The sequence below is a fragment of the Mastomys coucha genome, unplaced genomic scaffold (assembly GCF_008632895.1).
Source record: "Mastomys coucha isolate ucsf_1 unplaced genomic scaffold, UCSF_Mcou_1 pScaffold15, whole genome shotgun sequence".
NCBI lineage: Eukaryota > Metazoa > Chordata > Mammalia > Rodentia > Muridae > Mastomys > Mastomys coucha.
In genome coordinates this window covers 149,691,090-149,701,901 of record NW_022196897.1, presented here as the reverse complement: position 1 = coordinate 149,701,901, position 10,812 = coordinate 149,691,090, and the positions used below count along the sequence as shown (strand labels likewise).

Sequence of the window (10,812 nt, the reverse complement as noted above, 5' to 3'; positions counted from 1 at the left end):
GGAGGACAGGACCTCTTTCCTCCAGAAGTGAGCAGCCCTGGGGCCCTACACCGAGTGTCAGGCTGGGAAGACAGGACCTCTTTCCTCCAGAAGTGAGCAGCCCTGGGGCCCTACACTGAGTACCAGAAGTGATATTTTCCTCCAGAAGTGATATTTTCCAGAGGGGCTGTTTGAGCAGATGCTCCTGAACTCTCTACCCCTTTAACCAGTCCTTTGAAGTTATTTTTATTATTTTAAAGATTTAAATATATATATACATATATATATATAGTATATATACAATATGTATATATACAAATATATATATATATTATACATCTTTAGCCTGCTTGTATATATATGCATCTTGTGTGCCTGGTGCCAGGGGTCAGAAGAGGGCACCACCTCCCCTGGAACTGGAGTTTAGGCAGTTCTAAACTACCATATGCACATGTGCCCATCAGAGGACAGCAGGTGAGAGCTGTCTCTCCTCCTATCATGTCAGTCCCAAGGATTGAACTCAGGCTGCCAGGCTTGTAAGTCTCTACCCACCTTGCCATCTCACAGGCCCCTTTCAGGCTGTGGCAGGGGTGGGCTGTGGGTGGGTGGGGTGAGGAAGGGCTTGTGAGATGCCACAGGAAGAGTTGTACTGGTCACTACAGGACAGAGGGCAGCAGTGGAGCCCTGCGGGGTGAGGATGTGAAGATGCAGAGCCCAGCTGTGCAGCTGGTGGTTAAAAGAAAGGACCATAGCCAGTCACACAAAACACCTGCATTTATTTCCTGGGCCTAAGAATCAGTCTCTTGGTACAAAGGGCAAAGAATTGGTCAGTTAGTTTTGAGTCCAAATCTTTTCCCAAAACTGGATCTGTGAGGCTCCATGAAGGAACTTAGAGCTGAATAGATCATCAGAACTGAGTTTAAAACGGCTTTCAAAACAAAACCAAAAACTAAAACCAAAATAGAAGAAAAGTGATTGTCAGCTCCCCTCTCTCTCTGAAAAAGTTATGTTTTTAAAAAATGTAAAAGAGGCTTTAAAAAAGGGCTAGGAAGATCTTCCCAACAGCCGGCTGGCTGGAGGGGTGAGTGGTGACAGTCCCTGTTCAGGTGGAGGCTGCTCACCTAGAGGCGGGGCCTGGCTCGAGCCCCGCCCAGCTGAATAAATAACATCTCGTGGTGCTAGTGTCTTGGAAGTGTACCTGGGCACCGTGGGGAAGGGGGGAAGGGTGGAGCCTGTGGTGTGCGGGGAGGGCTTTGCTGGAGTGGGGGCCACAGAGGACTCCATGAGGCTCTCAGTCGGCCCGGCTGGTCAGGGCTCCAGTCCGGGAGGTACAGCAGGTCTCTTCCAGCCTTAGGACCACAGGCAGACTCAGGACGAGGTGTTCGCATCACTGCTCTCGGGCTGGCTGCTGGCCTCCTTCTCTGGGGAACTTCCCTCTGCCTGTCCTTCTGCAGGGGAGAAGAGTAAGTTTTCTTCTTTCACACATTTATATACTGGGAAGCACAAGGGGCCTAGAAGGACCAGCCAAACTGATGACTGAGGCCAGCCTTAGGGAAGGAGTGACCAAGACCAGGGAGGCATTTAGTCTGCTCTCATGTCTCACTTTTACCATGGGAAGGCTGTCAGGGTTGCTAGTATAATAAAACTCGGTAAAGGTCAGGATTATGGACATGATGATGAGCATGTCCCCTCTAGAGGGGAGAATGTTAAGTTTCCAGCAGGAAGTATGTGCTTAGCAAATGGGAGTTTCCTCGAACACCATATAGGAGAAGCAACCAGTGGGCAGCTCAGGAGTGCCCACTGTGGCCTACACACCTCAAGGTAGGCCTGAATACCACCGGCAGCATCTACCCTGCTCTGCTCTATTCCAGCCAGCCAGAAACTTGGGCTGGAGTAAGGGACAGCAGCAGGCTGAGGAGCCACCTGGCCTGGCCTGCAAGTCCTTACACGAGCTAGTCCTCACCCACTTGATCGCAGAGCTAGAGCAGCTTCTGCCTTACCCACTTGATCGCAGCTTGCACCCTCATTACTCAACCCTCCCAGGGCCAGCATCCTCCACAGATGCTGGTTATGGGCAAAACTCAAGTCCCAGTGACCCTGGTACCACTGAAGGTACATGTCATTCTCTATTAGGCCTGTCTTTATGCCTATGTTGAGCTCTGGGTCTGGAATTCTGTTAAACAATCCACACAGCAACCTGAAGGTGTGGTTGGAGTCATGATACCCACAAGAAAACAGGCTCAGAGGGGTGAGCTGATGTACCTGCAACCAAAGGGGAGAGCCTGCTTACTGCTGAGCCCACTTCTTCCTCTAAGCTGCATTCTCTGGCATTTATAGAGGTGTGTTGGCAGGATGGCCTCCCATTGCCCCACACAGCAGTCTCTGGCCCTGAGTTCTCATGGAAGTAAATAGTGTGGACAGAATTTGGCACTGTAGCTAAGCTCAAGTATGTGCCAATCTGAGCCTGCCTGTCCTGAAGCGGCCTCCTCTGAGGATGGTGGCTGAACTGAGGTTCAGCCACAAAGTTCTTCTGGCCTCTGGAGGCCTATCTGAGGTAACATTTGCATTTGTGAAGCCCCCAGGAGCTGGGACCCTTTAAACTCCCTCATTGTCTCTGCTCTGTTTACTCCACTGCTAGAGACTGCAGGCAGGGATGAAGACATCCTGAAGAGACTCTGTCCCTCACCTTGGCTGTCAGACTATTGAAACATTGGGCCCCCAAGAAATTATATATTCCCAAGGATCTCCTGCTGAAGAAAAAAAGCCTAAGGCCTGAGCCAACCAGAGGGATTTTTCTCCTGGAAGGAGTTCTGCAACTTGCCAGTACTTGAGGATAGTGGGCTCTGAACAATGAAGGGTCAGTGATGGGTGGACCACACCTTGTGCAGGACAGCTTGAGTGTACACAACACTGGCCTCTACTTAAACCTGATGTCATGGCAGAGCCCCAAAGATGAACTTGGAGGGATCACTTGACCTCTCTGTCCGTCTTCCCAATGTGGCCACACTGAATAAATTGCCTTTTGTTGTTCTTCGTTTTAATTGGGCTTTTTAAATTTTTATTTTTACTTTATGTGCATGAGTGTTTTGCTTGTATGTATGGATGTGAACCACATGCACGCGTGGCACATTTGGAAGTCAGATGGTACTGTATCTCCTCAAACTGGAGCTACAGATGTTGTAAGCTGCTATGAAGTGGCCTTAACCACTAAGAATAACCGCCAGCTCCTAATTTGACTCTTTTGATTGACTTATTGAGAACTGATGTCTGAATCTGGCTTGATGGAACGTAGGCTGTGACCCTAAGTCCTCTCTGACAATCACACTTCCTCTGTGCAGCCCCAGCCTTCCCATAGTTGGGGAGAAGGCCCTCTCTCATCAGTCCTAGGGAGGAAAGAAACCGTGCTGCCCAGGGTCAGTGCACCCCATCTCCACAGCTGGCCTATGGCTTCTCTTTCTATTAGACAAAGTAAAACAAACACGTGCTCCATGTGTGAGAAGACAGCAGGGACGGACAGACATGCCTGCTGGAGAGCACTGACAGATTCAGCAGGTCGGTCACAGGGCTTGGGAAGACCAGGTAGCTAAGACTTCTTATGCCCACTCATCCCCTACAGGGACCACAGTCCTGCTCTCCTCAGGCTATGCATCAGCCCTTGAAAGGTATGGCAGAGAAAACTCTGGGGCCCTTGACCTGCAGGTCAGAATCTGGGAGATAGCATTTAGGGCTCTGCCCTCAGTGTATGTGTGTCTGCTGGGCTCAGAAATGCCTGGAGACTTTACTGTGCTGCATCCTCACAGAAGGCTCCTCATCGCTGGCACTTTGCCTCAATTCTATCACAGGTGCTCCAGTCCCCGGCCATGAGCATGTTCTGTCCTTGTGTCTCTTTTTTGGACATCAGTCATGGTGGCTAGCAAGCATCACATATTGGGAGGACCCAAATACCACAGACTCTCAGTAAGGGCAAACGGTGCTGTAGAGGCCTGCCTGAAGGGACTGGTAGCTGCGATGGCTAAGGATGAAGGAAGACAGCAAACAAAGCTGGTGAGAGCTGAACAGAGCACAGAAGCCTTGAAGAAACCCTTGGCACTGTGCCTGGTGTACCAGCTGGGCCCACTGCTCATTCAGCTGGACAGTGAGCGGCAGTTGAGTGGGTACCTGTCACATGCCAAACACTGCTAGTCACAGAGGGCATGAGACAGCCTGTGCCTGGAACAGCTCAGTTTAGAGGGGGTGCTTAAAGGCCATGGAGACAAGGAGAAAGGGGCGCCTCTGCTGGAGACAAGCTGTGGTCAGGGAAGGGCTTAGTACTAAAGACACCTCAATGAGAAGCAACCGCCTGAAGCAAAGCCTGCAGGCCTTTGTACTGGCTGCAGAGAGCAGAAAGTGGGGACTAAGAGTTGGGGCTGCAGAGGCTTGCATGAGCACCGTTCCCATACTTGAATAGAAAACAGGGACCAGCACAAGGAAGGCCAACAGGGCCTCGGCCTGGGGGTAAGTGGCGGGGTACTCTCTTGAAGCACAGAGACTGTCGCACCAGTGATGGTCATATGCTGGGTGAGCCTAGGAAGACTTCAGTTTCTTTTGACCTCAGCTGATCTATCACATGAGAGACTGGGTCCCTGCCCCAAACATCTTCCCTGCTCCGTGTTCCCAAGTCACTTCTGGGCAATGAGGACTAAGAACTCTAGACTGGGGCCACACAGGTGAAGACAATATTGTGGTCCAGCAAGGCCCAGCTCCTGGAGTAGCAGAGTAGGAAGCCATAGTGCACCATGGGAAGTGTATGGCAAGCATGGCTCTGAGCCTGTGGCAGAGAAGTGGTAGGGAAGGCTTGCCAAGGAAGGGTCTATGGCTAACTGTGGACCTGAGCTGAGCAGAGGCCTCTGAGAACAGAGAAGTGAGGAGAGGGTGTCCCAGGCAATGCTGGGTCGCCTTGCTTTCTTCATTGAGTCATTCAGCCTGTGGTCACAAACTGCCTGCCATGTGCAGGTATAACAGTGTTCCTCTCTCCCGAAACTAAAGTCAAAGGAATGAGGCCCTCGAGAGTAATGTGACCAGGGGCACACTAGCTCGGAGGCCTCTGGGAGTGAAGGGACAGCAGGTGGCTGCAGCTTCACTGGGGTTGTTCTAGACAGAGGTGACAGTGAGTGAGGTGAAGGTCCTCACAAGGAAGCCCTAACCCTTTACAGAGAAGCAGACAGAGATGGACAAGTGGGGAAAGTGGGTGGGTTGTGGGTGGGACCCAAGGCCAGGAAGGCTAGCCAGCTGTGTGTGACTTCTGGAGAGCACTGAAGAGTAGCTTGGCTCTGAGATGCTACCATGGCATATGGGGGCAGAAGCCTGACAGGACAGGACAGGACAGACTAGTCCTGCTGTCTGCTGTGCAGGAAGGGGGTGAAGTCCAAGTGAACAGCAGGTGGCTGCTCAGACACAGAGAAGCTAAGGCATGGAGCACTGGCAGTTAGGTTCCATTACAGAGATCTAACAGGACTTGTTGGAGTTGGGGCAGGAAAAGGGGAAATACCCTAGATAATCATCAGAGCCCTTGAAACCAGGATATGGGCACTCTCTACCCTAGGCATTGGCTAGGTTCTGCCAACAGTCACAAACAGCCCCAATTTAAATGCAGCTGCTTCCCTGAGGACGGTGTAGGGCCTGGAGGCTAGCAAGAGCTGGCAAACTACCTCCCCACCTGCCCACCAGGATGCTGGGGCACTGGCTCTGACCTGCTCCCTCAAGTGCGAGCTCGCCCATGTCTCCAGCGAGCTTCCTCACGCTCACGGCCTCCGAGTCACCCTGGATGTCAGGGACTGCATTCCGACGGCCTGTCCGGTCGCAGGAGATGAAGTCCGAGTAGGAGGACTCGACTTCCATCATGCCTGTCGCATCGCTCTTCAGGCCTGTCAGGAGAAGAGCAGAAGTGAGACACTGACATCCTTTGTAACTCCACAGTTAGACAACTCCTACCCACATCTTACAGAACAAGCATGAAGCCAGGCATGGTGGTGCAAGACTTTACTCTTAGCACTTGGGAGGCAGAGCTCTGTGAACTCTAGGCTAGCCTGGTCTACCTAATCAGTTATAGGACAGCAAAGGCTATACAGAGAGACCCTGTTTTATTTTATTTTTATTTTTATTTTTATTTTTTGGTTTTTTGAGACAGGGTTTCTCTGTCTAGCCCTGGCTGTCCTGGAACTCACTCTGTAGACCAGGCTGGCCTAGAACTCAGAGATCCACCTGCCTCTGTCTCCCAAGTGCTGGGATTAAAGGTGTGCACCACCACACCCAGCTTGTTTTATTTTTAAAAGAAAGAAACAGCTGGGCAGTGGTTGGCACATGCCTTTAATCCCAGCACTTGGGAAGCAGAGGAAGGTAGATCTCTTGAGTTTGAGGCCAGCCTGGTTTACAGAGTGAGTTCCAGGACAGCCAGGGCTATACAGAGAAACCCTGTCTCAAAAACAAACAAGCAAGCAAACAACAAACAAAAAAACAAACGGAAAAGCAAAATGAGAGGGAGAAAAGGATGGAAGGAGGAAGGGAAGGAAGAAGAGAGGAAGGGAGGGAGGACAGACAGATAAGGCATGAATGAGGATCAGAAAGATGGCTCAGTGGGTAAATGTGCTTGCCACTGTGCCTGATGACCTGAGTTCAACCCCAAACACCATGTGGTAGGAAAGCAGAACTAACTCCTGCAAGTACTTCTCTGACCTTCACACCTGCACTAAGTACCTTGTACACACACACACACACACACACACACACACACACACACACACACACACGCATGCACGCACACATGCACGAACGCATACACACACCAAAATGAATGAATGTAAAGACATATAAGAATATGCATGCCATCTTGACGAGCAGTTTTCCACAACCCCCATACCACATGCCCAGCACTGTCTAGGGTACAGAGGGAGCACAGAGCAAGCTGGCACCGCTCCCACCTCAGAGCTTAGAGTTCACGGTATACTGTATCAAGACACCAACCTATCACTTAGCTCAGGGCTTCGAGGGCACTAGAGGAACAGACAGGACTCAACGACGACTCAGAAATGGAAAGTAGCATGCCAGCCAACATCCAAGGATGGATGGGAAGAACCTGGGCAGGGTCGTTTTACGTCTGTGACTCTAGCACTCAAGAGACTGAGGCAGGAGGATTGCTTGGAGTCTGAGGCCAGCCCAAGCTACACGGTTGAATAGTGAGTTCTGGGATAATAGAATGAGACCTCGTCTCAAGTAGAAGAGAGAAGCAAAAACTGTAAAAAGAAAAAAAAAGGAAGAAGGGGAAAAAAGGAAGAAAGAAAGGGGGTACAAGAGTGTCCTAAGGAAGGGACGGCAAGTACTGAGGCTCTGAGGAAAGAAGATGGGGTGGAGCAGAAGAGCAGAAGGGGACAGTGGCAGTGACAGGGAGCACACTGAGGGCAGGAAGGCACCCCAGAGGGGTTCTAGGTAGTCTGTGGGTGGGGTAAGTCAGGCTTCTGGGGAGGTCAGGTGTGAGAACGCAGCAGGGACCGAGCAGACACTGAGGTGGATCCTAGACACAACCTGGAGAACAAATATGTGGGAAGTTCCTGTTTGACAGGGAGTTTGGTTTTCTGACTTATGTCAGGTGGTAGAGGGAGGGAGGTGTTGCTACTGAAATGGGACCCAGCGGGACCAAGCATGTGGGATGCCAGATGGGAAGAAAGCAACCATTCAAGGGTAATTCCTGGCTGGCTTCAAGCTCCCATGAGCCCTCAGATGGAAAGGTGGGGAGGGCACACGAAGGAGGCTGAAGAGGGAACAAAGGCATGAGAGCAAGAATGCTCACAGCCCTGTGGGGGACAATGGTCTAGAGCAAAGAGAACCATGGCTCTAAGGAAGGAACATGGTAATTATTTAGGCACCAGACCATACATTAGATTTCACAGCCAATTCTCTGGAGTTTCCAAGTGAAGGCAGGAGCAGAATTCTGTGTAAGAATGCCCCTGCATCCAGCAGAGGGCGCAGCCTGCCTGTCTTTCGTAGCTGTGGTGAGCACCAGAGCTGTGGTGAGAGGAACTCCTTCTGCTGGTCACTCTTCCTTTGGGGAAACTGTTCAAAGCCTCAGCACAGTGGGATGGCCTATTGTGACAGTGATGACACTCTACAAATGATGAGACTGCAGCAGAAAGAGTGGTGAGGACAGTCACTAGGCGCTAGCTTCACGTCCATCACTGGTCCCACTCAATGGCTCCACCCTGTATATAAGCACTGTGTAGGTGTAGCTTTATAACCCGACTTGGAAAGGTTTCAGGCCGATCCATGTGGTTCCTAGGCTCAGATGTTTCCCCAGGTGACACCAGCTGCCCATGGGGTGGGTCAAACCCTGGGCAGCCCACACCATCTGTTTCAGCCTCTTTCCTCAGCTCTTTTTCCAGTTAGAACGTCAGTTCCATGAAAAGGGATTTGTGTCTGGATTTTCAATGCACCAGACTGAAAGGCCTGATCTTGGCAGCTAAGCCAAACCCGTTCTGCTGCTTCCTTCCAAGATGCTGGGCACGGCACCTGCTACAGAGGAGTGCGCTATAAATACACCTGAATCACACAGCTTTTCATCCACCCACCTGCCCACCCACCCATTCATTCTCTCCTCCATCCCCTATCTGTGGGATGACAAAATGACCTCAAGGACTGCTGGGAATGCTCCGACTGCCAGAGCGCTGCACAGTTCTTGCTCTCCAGGATCTGACCTCCAGCAGATGAATTACCTGCTTAACCAACTTGCTGGCCTCTCACTGGGTCAGACTCCCTAGGGCTCTAACCTTGCTCTTGCTACGTCTGACCTTTGAGCCACCCATGCAGAAAGCCGATGCTGTTGGCACTGCTAAGCCCCAAACCCATTCCTGGAAAGCATCCATCGTCATCCTCAGGGAACCGTGGCTTCAAACACAGCTCTGGGGAGTCTTCCAACTCAACACACAAACACCGAAATTCACTGCCTTCCATGACTGTGTTCTTCACACTATGGTGGCAAATGCCTAGAATTACAGCTACTTGGGGTGCCAAGGGAGGATGATCTCAGGTCCAGCTAGCCTGAGGTACACAGCAAGATGCATCTCAACAGATAGACAAGCATGAGGAAATGTTCATGAATGCTGGAAGTGTAATAAGATCATATAGTCACAAGAGTATTTAGCTTTGTTATTTGTTTGTTTGTCAAGACTGCTTCTCTGTGCAGCCCTGGCTGTCCTGGAACTCACTCTGTAGACAAGACTGGCCTCACACTTATAGATCCACCTACCTCTGCCTCTGCCTTCCAGGTGCTGGGATTAAAGGTGTGCACTACTACAATCTGGCTTTCCTCAAACTTGGGATCCTCCTGTCTCCACATCCTCCAACAAATCCTACCAGTGTATGCCACCACAGCCAACAAGATCGAATTTAAGTATTTATATTACTTTATTTTATATTATTCAACTTTTTTGAGACTGTGTCTCATGTAACCCAACCTGGCCTTGAACTCCTGATCATCCAGCCTCTATTTCCCAACTGCTGGGATTACTGCTATGTATCATACCTGCCTTGCCTTCTCAATCTTCTTTTGGGAAATGGCTCTGCTTTATTATTAATTATTAGTGCTTCTGCATGCTAGGCAAGTGCTCTAGCATTCAACTATACCCTAGCCCATACATTATCAAATTATGTGTGCATGGGAAATAAAACTCAAAAGGCAGAAATGGAAAGATGCAAGAACTGGGTGTCTCCACCCACTCTAGACACTCTCCTCCCACAATATAGCCTGAGTCCTTCCAGAAATGAGTGTGTGATACACAAAATCCCTCCCTTCTCCCTTCCCTTCCTTTCCCCTTATGATTTTCGTAAAGAAAAATTTCATGTGCTCATTTTTTATCCTACTATTGCTGTGTCTACATGATGTGAGTGTGGGTATGTGGGAGCACACTGCTCACATGGAAATCAGAGGAGCCCTCCTGTGCATTCCAGGGTCTGAACTCAAGTAGTCAATCAGGCTTGAGAGCACTGACCCACTAAACCATTTTGCTGGGCATCTTTTCTTTTCTTTGTGAGAAAGGGACTATGGACCAGACTGGGCTGGAATTCACTATATATACCCTAGGTGGGCATCCAACTCACAGCAGTCCTCCTGTCTCAGCTTTGCAGATGCTAGGAATACAGGCATGCACTATCATGACCGGCCAAAACTTTATTTTTCATCTTGCTTTTCTTCATCCAAGCATATGTCTTAAAAACAAGTCCAAATTACCCTGAAACCCTGCACAACGAAACAAAACACTAAAAACACATCCCAAGTCCACCCAGCCCTCAGCTGCCCTTAGCAGCTGCAGGATCCTCTGTGCTCACAGCTGCGGGCTGATTTAATTACCCTCCTCCAAAGACCTGGAATTTCTCTCCCTAAAGGCAGAGCGGCCACATCAAAGGCTCTGTGCTCTTCCAGTCCTAAGTCCTGCCCAAGGCTCCTCCAAATGCTCTTTTATTTTCCCTCCCATTTCAACTACCTTGTACTGCTAAAACAAAATACCTGAGGGGACCATCCTCAGCCCCATGCTTCACATGAGACAGAACGGGTACAGAATCAAGATGTTAAAGACCAGGATCATTCTTTTGTAATCTCCTCCCATGAGGGTAAACATCATCTTTCTTGGCTGTTCCAGTGCCTGCATGCAGTGGGTACTTCATACTTACGGAATAAATAATTATTAATAGCCTGAGTCCTACTCCTGAGTGGTCAGGCTGGGTCACTGACAGCACACTGTGTGGGGAGCCGCAGCTGCCACCCTATATACATATATTTTGAACACCTGGTCTCCGGTCAGAGCAGAG

The 10,812-nt window shown here is 50.1% G+C and overlaps 1 protein-coding gene across 5 annotated transcripts in view; it reads right to left on the bottom strand.

Annotated features, from left to right (window-relative positions):
- Window positions 1-735: 735 nt before the first annotated feature.
- Pkig (cAMP-dependent protein kinase inhibitor gamma) overlaps window positions 736-10,812 on the bottom strand; it is a 70,875-nt gene continuing 60,798 nt past the window's right edge. For all 5 annotated transcript variants that reach the window (XM_031372683.1, XM_031372686.1, XM_031372685.1 and 2 more), the window contains 2 exons: window positions 5,709-5,882; window positions 736-1,427 (listed from right to left, as the gene is read on the bottom strand). In XM_031372683.1, coding sequence (XP_031228543.1) covers window positions 1,348-1,427; window positions 5,709-5,859 — 231 coding nt within the window. In that variant the 5' untranslated portion in view covers window positions 5,860-5,882 and the 3' untranslated portion in view covers window positions 736-1,347. The remainder of the gene's footprint in view (window positions 1,428-5,708; window positions 5,883-10,812) is intronic.